At 38.8% G+C, this 13908-nt stretch overlaps 1 protein-coding gene across 1 annotated transcript in view; it reads right to left on the bottom strand.

Annotated features, from left to right (window-relative positions):
- Positions 1-13908, bottom strand: part of EEFSEC (eukaryotic elongation factor, selenocysteine-tRNA specific) — a 121701-nt gene that overhangs the window by 29154 nt on the left and 78639 nt on the right. Inside the window, exon 6 of the mRNA XM_084292596.1 lies at positions 11564-11720. Within this exon, the coding sequence (XP_084148722.1) occupies positions 11564-11720 (157 nt within the window). The remainder of the gene's footprint in view (positions 1-11563; positions 11721-13908) is intronic.

Here is a 13908-nt window from a genome sequence, read left to right on the forward strand (position 1 = left end):
GTGCACACAGCCAAGATCCAGAGTGTGGAATACGTGTGCTGAAGGACAGAAAGCAGAGCTGAGAAGAGCTGTGCCTATTTAAAATTGGTCTTTGCCATAAAGGCAGCTTTCCCTTATGCATACCCCTTAGAAACGCCTTATTTAATTAATGTGAGTTCGTTAACAAATCAGGAAATAAATGAATTTGCCTTTCTGGTGGGCCTATTTATTTATTTATTTATTTTTGCTTGATTTATAAACTTTTGTCTCTCTGAACAGCCATGGAGTAACAGTTGTTAATACCTTTCTTTCCATCAAGCAGAATTTCAGTCCTGCTCTGAATGTGCACAACTTCCAAGACAGAAAAAGAAAAGAAAAAAAAAAAAAAAAAAAAAAACACCACACAACTAAAACCAATTACATTATGTCCTCAAAATATTTACTTAGAGCATAACAAGGAAAACATCAAGAAAAACCATGGAAAAAAGTCAGGGACCGGGGAACGAGTCATCAGTTTCCACACAAAGTCCACAGGGACTATAATCTCTGTACATCTTCTCAGGAGGTACTTGTGAGAACAGTCAATTGTAATGAGCCATGAAAAGAAAATCCCCAGTTCGTGATATACAGCCTGCTTCTGTCAGCAGGAACTTTCATTCTTTAGCACATTTTCAGTCCTTGAAAACGTCTTCTTTCTCTCGTGCTAGTTGTGCTACATGGCACACACCACTTGGTGTAGTCCACGTTACCATTATGCTTGCTTGAAAAGATAATTCATAGCAATCAGAAAAACAAATGCTTATTCTTCACATTGCATTCATATTGTAATACCAATTCTGATGAGCTGATACTTTAGGATTATACAGACAAACAGTCCCTAGCCTAACACATCCATACATTAACTGGTCAAAAGAGAAAAAAGGAATGTTATTCTTATTTCAGACTGAAAACTGAGAAAGTAAACAAATGCATTCAGAAGTAAATATATAGCTGGCAGCAAAGCCAAGTATTAAATTAGAAATCCTTAGGTGCAAGCAGAAGACTGCACCATACAAACAACGTTCTTCATTTATATACAAAGACAGACAATTTTGGATGAAACTGCAAAGTAATTGAGGGGATGGCACAGGTCCATTTTCTTGGTTCAGGGTTCTGTAGTTGTTAATATATTTACTTCATAAAAACAAAGAGCAGCTGAGGCTGCTCTGCGTTGTGTGGACAAGGATGGTTGGCACAGGAAGGGACCGCGGGAGTAAGAAGAGGTAAGTGGCCAAACGAAGGAACTGAGTGGAAGAGAGAGCAAGTACAGAGATTAGGGTAACATCAGAAAAATGAAACTGGGAAGCTTATCAGCTATAACAGGGAAGAAAAGGTTCTTTGAATTAGCAAACTATCTTAATTTTCTAACCTGGAAGAGGTGGGAAGACAAGCGGGAAAGAGGTGGGGTGATTTGAGGGCTCAGAGGTTTAAAAAAAAAAAAAAGTGATAAAACCCCCAGCTCAAATATATGCAACATGGAATTTTTGTTATTGAAGTTACAACCTCAGATATTAAGAGAAAATCTTTTCTAGGCAGGATGACGTTTTTTTCTACTTTACATATACCTTTTACTCCAGCTATTAAGGACTTTCTACGGCTTTTTAAAAAACAGAATAATACTGTAGCTGGAAGCAGGAAATGCTTTTGTCGCTTATGCACAATATTACACAAAATCATGTTACAGCAGACCCCCTATCAAAGCAGGTCTATTGAAGCTCCAGTTATTTCCTACTCTTTATTAAACACTGAAAACCCTTTGTGAAAACACAAACCAAAGACTGCTTTACACAGACTTCCTTGAAATCAATGCACGCTATTAAGAAAAGCTATTTCTTGTCCCCAAACTCAAAACACAGATCAGCCTCTCAAGGTTAGCATCCTTGTCACATGCCAGTTCTCAAATCCACTAAGCACTGGCCACTGTTCCAAGTCGATACATCAAATAGCCTGCAATCTGCAAACCACAAAGCTCTGCGCCTCCAGGAAGCCCTCATGGTGCATGTTTTTACTCAGACTTCAAAAAGATATCAGAACAAACACTGGTGGAAAGGGAAGGTGAAAGGCCCAAGGGATGAACGATCAAAATCAAGTAAATAAGCACAAACACTTTACAGAACAGGAGAGAAATTTCATTGTAAGACAGCAATCTGAATGCGTGATCTATCCTTGTGGAGATATTTAACAGGATCAAAGTTAAATTATGTAAACATTGGGAATATAAGTATTTTCCACCCAAATACTGCAAAGCCACGAGCAAGGACTGTAACGCCCAGAGACGGTAGCATCCCATCTTGCACACAAGAAAGCAGATGAGGGAAATAATTCCCTCTTTGGTCATATATAAACAAACTACAGACTTGGGATCGCAATCTAGATCTCATGGATTCCACTTCCTTACTTTGAGTAAGCACGCAGGAAGGTCTCAGGGAAACTCAGCCAATTGAGGTAGCACAGAATGAGTTCCTTATGAACAGCTTGCCACAAAATCCCATGCTCTGCCTAGGCACGGAGTGCTGCACAGTCATCTCTCAACTAGGACACACAACCCTTCAAAATAAAACTTCATGTTAGACATCTAAAGAAGTAGAGACAGCAATTGCAAAATATTCAAATCCTACGCATGTTATCTGATATGTTTAACAACCACTTAAAGTCTTGTTTTTTTGGCAGTCCTCTGTCTGGACACTAGTCTTGTAACTGAATCCAGAGGGATTCTCTGAATCCCTCACATTTAGCTGTACTGACATCCACTGAGCAAGAAAAGAGGTTTTCTCTCACAAAAGGACAACACTTCACCGAGTGGCAGTGCACTTCCATCAAAATTAATAGAAATGCCAATTTCACTTTTCACAGATACGCATGTTTAGCTACACTTCTGAAGAAACTGTGCCCGGTTCCTTCAGCACTTTTTCCAAGGTACACACTGAAGCATCCCAAACCTGTAGTGGGAAGTATTAGGGTCCTTATGTTGAACTAGATGAGAATTAAACAATAAAATGGATCCTCTCATTTGCTGTAGGAGATAAGACATTACAGGATTGCTTTTTATTTTTAATTTTTTGGTGCTCCAAGGTTGCCTAGCTAAGTTGTACAGACACATAATAAAAAGTTAGCTATATTCCTAAGGAAAAAAATATTTTTGCACTTGAGATTGTAGTAAAAGAGTATTGAATTTGCAAAATGAAACACCTAGAAATGACAACAAAAACACAAACAGAAGGTAGCACATGCATCTTGCTTATGTGCCTAGTACACAACCAACCGTCTGTAGTATTTCATGAAATAAGAGTGATCACGTTCCACGCCATGTTCTAATACAAACTGTTTGCAATTTCGGCAGCATAAACCCAGCCAGGTCAAAATTAAGTGCAGAATTTGATCTATAAGAACAGGATATTTGGTCTGTAGTTACTTTAGCAAGGCTTCTCCACTTAAGGCGTACCGTACTTTAAACAGCAATGCAGCAAAAGTTTTCAAACTTGAATATAGTTTTATTTTGTAGTTGTCCGTTTATGGAACTTTGCAACTATTACACAAGCAAAATAGGCCAGGATTACTTTTACAGGGGAAATAAACCTGTTCATTTTCTGATTTTGAATATTTAATTTTGCCACCCCGAAACATGTTCTCTCCCACACACACACACTTTTTTCCTTGAAAAAGGTAACCCACAGCAAAAAAAAAAAAAAAAAAGCCAACCCCCCTTCATTTAATAGAGTTTCCTCAGCACTCTAGGCAAGGCTCATGAGAGTATGATAGTTTGATAGTAGTAGTTTATACAGCAGCAATATGAAGCAGAACGATATTAGATAATTTGGGAAAGGTCACCGGTTAGGTTAGTGGTGATATGGTGGCAAACACGAGCTCAGCAGCCTGCCAACGATCTACACTACGCAACAGGGTCCAAGTAGCTTGTAGTAGTAGTTGTAATTACTCGAAGATCAGCAAAGCAGCAGGCCTAAATATGCAAGGCACTTCTTTTCTCTTAGGGAGTGCAACTTTTCACAATAGCTACTTTCCCCCAAAATAACAAAGCCTGGATTAAGCGGGTAGACTTGTGACCACAGGAGACCTTCCACAGAAGTAGGGTTATTATAAGCAGCAGCATTACCAGCTCTCAGTTTTACCACAAATCTCCAGATAAGTGTACTTCTTTTGAAATCCCAGATCCTAAAAAACATGCAACTGAGTGCAAATCTCAGTTTAAGTTATGTATCTAGCTATTGTGGCTTAGGAGAATCTTATACATATATATGTTTCTTTTCTTAGATAAACTCGGGTCAATCTTTACCTAATTTTTTCTTTCTTTCCTTCTTTTTTTAAGTCATTCTTTGGGGGCTTACCATTATGAGTACTTTGGACAGCTGACTACCAATGTCATTGCCAACTGAAATAACAACTGCTCAGTTTCAAAATACTTGTAAAAACCCACAATTGTCTCCCAAGCTCTGACCGCATTATCTGATCTACATTTTATCCTCAAATTAAGATAAACAAATTCTAACTGTAGCATCTTTCTACTTTGCAACAGGGACCTGAAATTTCATTTTAGGATATTATATCTGTCTATGCTATTCTTAAGGAGGAAAAAAATAGAGGAAAACGTCAGTGAGCATGCCCTTAGAAAAGATTTTTGGCAGCTAAATTTCTACAGCCTCCATCTGCAGAGGGCAACCTTGAGCACAGAGCTGGACTGAATTTTTCCAGTAACAGCACCAGAGCATCCACAAGTCAGAAACTAATCTCCTCTACCTTGCACACCACAGCTTGAAACAGGCGGTAGAATTATTTGATAGGAAAATATATTACAGTTGTGTAGCGTATACCATACCCAGCACAACGGCTTACACAGGAGTTGGACCTTTTTCTTCCCCAGAAGCACTCATGCTATTTCACCAGGTACCTGATACCTCCATCACCAGCGTCTGCATGATCCCAGAAGAGCAACCTGATAAATAAACACTCTGCTGGCAACTTGATATTCAAAGATGAGTCTTGATCTCCCCTGGGTGCCCTATCTATACTAGTATAGATTACCAACTACACTACAACCCGATATTACAATCAACACATCACCTTTTAAAGCTCTAAAATGAGAGACGTGGTCCTAAAATTCAGTCATTACAGCCAAGACCAAGATCTCCTGATATTACATCAATGAGGCAGGCAGCCAGTTAATAAATTAACACTTCCTTGACTTCTGTTTTCATTCTGAAGGAATGCGTGCAAATCTTGACTTTGATTCGGCACAAAACACTCAAAGGTCAATAAATCTGGATATTTGGCTCCAAAGGTCAATACGGGCTTTGCAGGATGTCACCACTTAAAAGGTAGGTTTCATTCCATCAAGCCAACCTTTTTTTTTTATATAAACACAACACAAACTCCCAGTTCCTATGTGGTCACCAAGACTTTTACATTGCTACAGTTTAATCCGCTCAAGAGAGGATCATAGAGGGAAGTGATGCTTCCCTGGCAGCAAGCCTCTCGCAGCCTCTGTCCATGCTGCACTAGCCAACTTCCACAGAAAGGAAAGAAGGAGATTTATGCTTGAAGTACCCCTCAAGGATTTTAGGTTTTGTTTGTTTTAGAGGGTAGGGGAAGAGAGACTGTGAAAGAACAAGCAGAGCTAATCTCCAGCTTTTAAATAAAACACAGCTACACAGATTTCTTTGCCCTTGGGCTTTTGTTTTTCCTCTTGACTGAAATCCTGCTCAGCCTCACCTGATACTGACAGGGATGGCAACCCACCAGACCCTTGCAGCCAACAATTTTTTTATTTTCTTTTATTAAAAGAGGAGCCAGGCTGGGCAAACATGGACATTAAATGTGCCTAAATTTCATTTGGCCTAAGAGAAGATTATCCTATTTTAATGCAACACAAGCAAAGAATTCCAAATGTCAAGATCTCCCACAAGAAGTATGCTGCTTAGTGACAGGATGTTTAATTATTTTCAGTACAATTGAAAGGTATAGCCTGCCCCGTTCCCCCTGATGTCAGTAAGGACTGCCCTCCAAATTACAAAGCTGGGAATATGACATTTATTTACAGCTGACTATTTAATACTCCTCCCCAACAGCTGTTGAAAAGAAACTGGAACTAATGCTCCACAAGTGCCAGCTGCATTGGTGTGCTGAGAGCTACCTGAAGAAAGCAACACGTCACCACAATAAAAAATAAAAGCACAACAAAATTTAGATGAAACTATGGGAAATCAAGTGCTATGCATTTTCCTATTGTATTTTTTCCATCTTTGCATAATTCCAATTTCCCCAATATTATTTAGCCTCTACCTGATTGCCTTGCTTAAGTGGAATATGAAAAAATAACTGACTTCAGTCCAACTTCTAAACCCACACTTTTTAACAGGAATCGAGATAATGCAGAGGAGCGCTGCTGTTCACCTACTGTTCTTATATCAAGACTTTCCAGTTGGCTTTAACTACGTAGTAAGCCAGAGTGGGATTTTATCCAACAGACGAAGTATGCAGCAAAATATAAAAACACCAAACTACAAAGGCATACCATTCTCCACTATATGCTAAGGAGGAAACATATTTAGCATTTCTACCCTTACTTTCACATATAAGAGCATGAGTGATTCTCAAGAATAAAGCACACTGGTTAGTTCTTACCACTTTTTGTCATCTTATACCAACACTGCAGGATCCCAGAGCCATTGTGTCTCCTGAACCAAGGAGCACATCCATACTATAGAGAGGACTTTCAGGTACATTCAACTCTTCTATCAAGGCAAGCAGTAGAAACACTGAAAACCGACTTGCTCTCATATACAATAACATTTAAAAACGAAAGGCAGAAAAAGTTACTGGTAACAAAAGGCATGATCACAAATAAGTTTGTCTTTACCTGTTGTAAGAGGTTTAAAACTACCATTATCAGGTACAGGTACAAAGAACACCAAAATAAAAAAGCTTGTATTCTCATTTTCTCACTTGTATCTCTTCTTATGAAGAGTACGCATTTTATTATACTGAAATTTGCTCAATTCAGAAGTGTGTTCAGCTGTTAGGAATTTCTTAGATATGCACTGCTTCTCTTGCATTAAGAAATAACGTGGCTTTTAATTCATCTCATGTAGAGCCCTTTTTACTGTATTGAGTCAAAGAGAGAAGAACTGTAGTCAAACACACTGCAGTGCATCAGAGAAGATGAACGCTTTAGTAGCAACTAGACAGTAAAGAGAGACAGAAAGGAAAGTGAACTATGCCACAGTTATCACGTCTGTTCCAATTAGATTCAAGAAGTCACTGTGTTTCACAATAATTAAGCAAGACAAACACAACGTGTCAGAACCAACAAAATGGGCATATCTAGAGACAATCTCTTAAAAGGTGTCATGAGACTTATCAAACCGCATTATGATTTTGCAAACCAAGTAGAGCTTTACAGGGTCAGTTCCTGGGTGAGAGACAGTTAAACAAAATCCACAATTAGCAATAAGTTATTCAAACGATTCACTGAACTTTCTTCTGAATTTCTTACCAACTGGCATGACATTCCTAGGTGCAATGTACGTTGAAATACGCATTTTCCAAAGACTGTCATTGTTAGCTTTTTGTATTCCTTAGAATAAGGCATTTAAACACATAGTTCCTGCCTCCCCAAACTTGTTCTTGATGTCAAAAGTGAACAACACTTTTCACTCATTTACCCTGACTATATAAGTGTTCCCCCTAACAAATAAAACAGCTGCCACACATCACCCACCTCAGCAAGAAGCACCTCATCAATAGCTCACTCATACATTCACACACACACACTTTCTACCTTCACTTACAAAGCACAGTACTTTAAACTTGCTTTTAAATTCCTCTTTTTAAGCAGCTTCTTTTTAAGCAGCTTGTTAAACTAGACAAAACTCTCTCACGAGATTAAAAATCCTTTCCCTCTAAAGAAGTCTCCTCTTCTTTAGGTACTTGATTACTTTCAAGACTGGTTGTGTGATCGTCACCTTACTGATTAACACACATTGAAACTTTTTACAGTTAAAACACAAATAGCTCTACAACCAACCCCTCCAGAACAGGGGGGTCTGCCATCAAATGTGGGGGATGATAAAATAACAAGATCATAAGAAAACAAACAAGAAATAAACCACAAGAGCCAAAACACCCACAAGCCAACCAACTAGATGCCACTGCAGTCCAGAAAGTAGGTTATATCTTGTCATTCAGGCAACAGTAGTGTGCTCAACGATAAAAACAGAAACTAGATGAAAAATTCATTGTCCTGCTACTTCCCACCATCTTGTTGTTTGTCTGTTTTAACCTGGAACAGGCACTAGCAAACAGCTAGGTTTATCTACACATGTGTATTCTCCAAATGTAACTACATCACCTTCTCCTACAAAGATGATTTGGCAGTATAAGAAATAGCTGCCAACTAACATCTCTCAATAGTCAAGTTACTCCTCGCTTTGCTTTATTTCATGTTATTTGCTTTACTTCTGCCTCCTTGGACCACCCTAAGGGATTCTTCTTCATTAAGTTCTTCAAATACTTGCAGATAATCATATCTCCCACTTAGACATCATTTAGCCAAGTTTCATGCATTTCTTTTCATCTTCTTTCCCTCATAAATCAATTCCTTCAGCCTCTTCAGCATTCTTGCTGTTCTTCCCTGAATTTCTTCCAAACTGCTGACATCTTTCAGCGACTGAGGAACTTCCAATTGCAAACACTGTACTCTAGATGTGCTTTCTGTGCTCTAAAGTAAGATAATTAAGCCTTTTCAAGAAATATTAATGCTTCAATTCTGGAATAAATCTTAATCAGATTTCATATTTTTTTCTAATAGAATAGATAATAATTATCCCCATTTTACAGAAAAGCAGATAGAAGTATCTTAATTATTGCTACGCACAAGTGGTGCCAGAATAAGAAACAGATCAACGTTCTGCCATTCCCAGCTGCGAGGTCTGCCAAGTTTCAGCCCACGGACGATGTAACACAACATTCCCAAGCTGTGATCTATAGGTGAACGCGAGCCATTTCCAAGTGACGAGAAACAACATTTGAAGAGCCCAACGCTTCCCTACATGAGCAGGCACGGTGCTAGTGGCCGTGGGCACCAGCAGGATCAGAGCAGCCCATGCAGTGCACTGCAAGGTGTCATGCTTTGCTTTTACCCCAAGCCATCAGGATACAGGTTTCTGATACATCTACTTGATTTTTATTGCTTTGTAGAGGTTTGTTTCTAAAGGCAGCCCTCAGCTATCACAAGGTTAACTCCTTGAACAAGTTATTCAATTCCAGAGGTTAAGACTGGTTTTAAAGACAAGACTGACCGACTGCCAGGCTGAGGCAATTCAAGGCAGTTTCCAACTTGCACGTTTCCTTCCCTTCCCTCCCACTCCCTGATGCATTTGTGAAGGAATCACGGAGAAATGACTTCAGAAAAATTAAAAGGAGCTCTTTGAAAAATATAACTGTAACAGACTATATGAGTGGAGGCATGGCTGAAGAATGGGGGAGAAGGGAGAGAAGAATTGGACCATTTAAATTTAATAAAGGACTAGAAAACCCACAAACAGGATGCAGACACATTAAAAAAGCAACACTGACCTAACAATGGAATGTGAACTGCAGTTGACTTAAACAGCATCACTGCAATAGCCCTCCCCCTACACACACATCTCTGCAACTCTTAAAGAAACAGTTTAGACCCCTCCAAATTCTTTGTTTTCTCCTGTGGTAGCCACACTTTGTGAGATACTCTTAGGTTGAGCTGATTTCGCTTATTGCCTCCTCTTTCCAGATACCAACAGTATCCATATTTGACCCAGGCTAAAGAAAAGCAAGCTAAATTGTATTATTCTGCCTGTTTAGAGGTGTTAAATGCTACTATTTTGCTCACATATTCTTACTGAAAGAACAATAAAGAGCCCTCTGTATCATGGTCTACTGTTAAACATAAGAAAAGTATAACCAAGATTAGATTATGAACACCTTGGTGAAGGGTATCATATCTTCCTACATTAACTCAATATGCACAGCAAAAGGTAACTTTCTAAATCTGTGTATGATTTTCTTAACATGAATGTTGATTCACAACCATAGCTCCTGCTTACCATCCAGAAAGATGAACAGACTCAGGCTTCTCTTGTCTCGTGAAGAACAGTTTCCTCCATCCAATATGTAGAAATGCCAACGTAAATGGCATCCTCCTGTTATTCTTCCCTTTCATCATATTTATGCCTTTAGGGGGAAAAGCTACCAAAACCACTACATTTTTAAGCAAGTTTTCATCTCTGTTTTCAACTTGAACCCTTTTCAGTGTTAAGATCATCTACACATCATTTCACCACCTACCTGAAAGCATCCGTTTCAGTGAATGCATAAAAGCTTTTCTAGAATAGAAAACTCAAGGCATATATACACCACGCGTAACATCTTTAAATATGCACCATGATTGCTATTTGCGAAGTCTAGCATTTGGTGATAAAATTGGAATTAGAGATAGGATAGAAAATGGGAGTCTTTTTTGCCTTATCAGAAGTGTTCCAAGGCAAACGACAGGATATTTGCTGGGGGTCAAGATTAGTGCATGTGCATCATGCTAAACTGAAAATAGTTAAAAATAGTCAATCTCTGGCAAGAAATCAGTAAGTTGCAGTTTACTCTGCAGATGACTTCTTATGTGACTTTTTCATGTCATAAAACATCACAACTTTTTTTCCACTTGTACAATAGAATCATCTTGCTCATCTCCCTAAAAAGGGCTGAGGATTAACTAGTGACAAATGGGCTGAAAACACTAGAGAAACAAAGTATTACTAGTATCTTTAAAATCTCAGCCCATGGATTTGAGCTAAATGCAGCACCTATTATAGCCTGTTGAAAAGGCTCTGAACTACTTTTCTACTTTAAAAAAAAAAAGCAATAGTAATGACACTTATAAACTCTAGCACCCATCATTCCCCGTGCTCTAAGCTACGGAGGCATAAATCCTTGCTGTAACTCACCAAGGATGAAAAATACAGTACTATATAGTATCATAAAACCAGATGAGAAGCAATGAAAAACCCTCTCAATATCTCTAAGAACTCATTTATCAAAGCACTTACAGTTTTTGCTTGAAGTCAATATAGGTTGTAACATGCAGAACAGAGAAAAGTTAAAGAACTTGCATCCAGTATTTGCTGCTTCATAAGTAGCTACAGGTAAAAATGATTGCAGGTTTGTTTTCCTCTAATCAGAAGGGTTCTGGAGAAAACCATAGATACATTGAGAAGAGAACCCTTTCTGGGCAGTGCATGATTTCTATGGTACTGACACTTAAAAAGTCATTTTGAGACCTCAGTCTGCTCAAACACAGGGGATGTGGTTTCAGGCCATTAAGTCTCATAATGCAAGTCAATTATCATCATTTACTTAGAAGTAAAATCCACCAAATTGGTCCAACTTGTTTGGATCTGGTGCCACAAACTTCAGGAAATTTTTGGAGACATTTAGACTGGCAATATAGAAAGATCTCCTATACTTAACACAGGTTAGAATACGTCAGCTGTTGAGCACCCACCTGGAATTCGGATTTTAAATTTGCCACTTTGTCCAAAACCACTGTCTATTACTCCATCTTCTCCTGTAGATAGTTTGACTTTTAGGCCCACGAAAATCTGGATGTTCGTTTCCTTTTTAAACAATGAACGACCAATCACGCTGTAATCATCCATGACCTGCAAAAGAAATAGGGCACTATCAATCTACAACCTCACAAGAAAAATTGTACCTGAGATACACTGGTGACTTCTATCACCCTGCCCTTGGAAAACCATTTATCCCCAAATGAACAAAAAAACTCTAGATTAGTCATTCAAACTGCTGAATTTAAGGCAATTAGTGCCCAAAACTATAGAAGACTATGAATTAATACATTTCTTATTTCACCTCCTTTCATTTAATACAGAGAGACTAAACCCTGCATCTGAACACGCTGCAAAGATCAGTTAATAAAGATCTCTTTTCTGCTTTGAAACCTTTCCATGAAAGTCACTTAAGTACCTATGCTCACAAAGTTTATTCCATTACTTATCCTACAGCTAAGTACATTATCTCCAACATAAACATTTCTGTCTCGTAGTTCCAGAACCGCACTCCAATAGCTACACTTTAAAAGAAATGACAATTTCTCAGAGTTTCTAAATACAGCCTTTTAAATATTCACCTTTACATACACATTGATTTGTTAAACTAAAAGCCTTGTGACCATTGTATCCAATTTTAATTTCAAGGTTTGTAACCCAGTGGGAAGAACCATTCCAAGCCTGGATTCTTAATTAAGCTATCAGGAACATGAAGCAGCAAGGTTGGCGGGTAAGGCAAGATAAACAACCCTCCCTCAGGCATTACAAAGTATAAGGTGCAGTCAAGTGAGCCTAATCCGGTAGGTGTGAATATCCTTGTATACCTAATGTCTGCAGTTACTCTACCTCATAGCCACAGCAAGAGCATTTATTTACTTATCAAAAGAAATAAGCGGGTATTACTTAAACCTTCCTGTGATTTTTTTCTTTTGGTGGCAGAAGTTGCTGCTCCTCCTATCTCGAGAGCAATTTTTAGTTAAACACAGAACATTTTAAAGTAACCTAGAATGGTCAAAAATCATATCTGACTTTGAACAATCCCTTTATTCTGTTTAAATGACAACTCCAAGTGTTGCAGGCTTATTAAGCTACTCTCTTTCCCTGGACACCTATTCCTCAAACAGGAGTGCATACACAGATTCAAACCCCTAGCATTTCTTGATAATATCGTTGTTACATACGTATGCCTTTATGTTAATGCCAAACAATCTCAGCTCATCATATCACCCTGAAACTAAAATTTGATTTTTGTTTTGTTTGAAATGGGTTTACTCGCTCAGCCATAACCAGCCCCGAAATGGCTTTGCAATGTACACTGGCAGCACCTTGCTGCGCCCCAGACCCTGTGCACATGCAGGATGGAGATGCCTGCAGCCCCTTCTTCGCTTGGAGACAACAGCAGCCCCACTAGCTCCACTTGCAGCAGGGTCAAAGCTGTAGGCAGAGGCATTCAGATGCCTCAACAACATTCACTGCCTGAATATCTGCTCCTAGACTTTTAACCAAAAGGTTCTGGATTTTTTTCCCTTTGTTTTTTTCCCATCTTTCTCCCCGCACCACCAAACTGCGTCAAAGCAGCTTGTGAACCCATAATGGTAGTATCACTGCTTGGCAAGCCCTGGCTTAAATGTAAAACCGAATAATGTGTTTTACTGAAGCGGCTGATACAGGTGGGGGGTAGATAAGCTTTCAAGCACACTTGCCTTTCTTTGGGTCTGAAGTAGCAGACTATCAGAAAAAGAAGCTGTTAATTCCAACCTGAAGCTGCACTTACATTCTCAAAACATTCATCATTTTTCCAATTGTATGAGGTGGTCAAATAAAAATATTACTTCTTCCTATAAATCTTTTATTCCTAAAACAAGAATTTCAGACCTGAACACCCCCTCCCCTCCACTGCAGGCTACACGCTTCTTCCCTTGTGTCTGAAACAGTCTCTTGCACTCCAGTGAGGCTCCTCCATATATATGCTTTTTGTTGCTATCCTCCAAAACGGCCCAGGAGGCCAACTTCAGACAATATAAACATCTTTTATTTTTCCAAGAGTGCTTCAAAGTTAAATTTAACTTAATTAAAAAGTGCATTGCAGGGTGAACAACCGTACTCTGCCAGCACGGCTCAGTTCAGCCTCCCCTGGATTTTTGGATGTGGATGCTACAGGCATCACGTACCTCTGAGTAAACCAGTAATGACAACTACGGTTAATATATGCACATGATTATATAACAGAAACAAAAAAAAAAATCCCTCCTTTAGCCAATCATTACTATCATGCCCATAC

This window comes from Netta rufina (assembly GCF_964035555.1).
Source record: "Netta rufina genome assembly, chromosome: 10".
NCBI classification, from domain to species: Eukaryota; Metazoa; Chordata; class Aves; order Anseriformes; family Anatidae; genus Netta; species Netta rufina.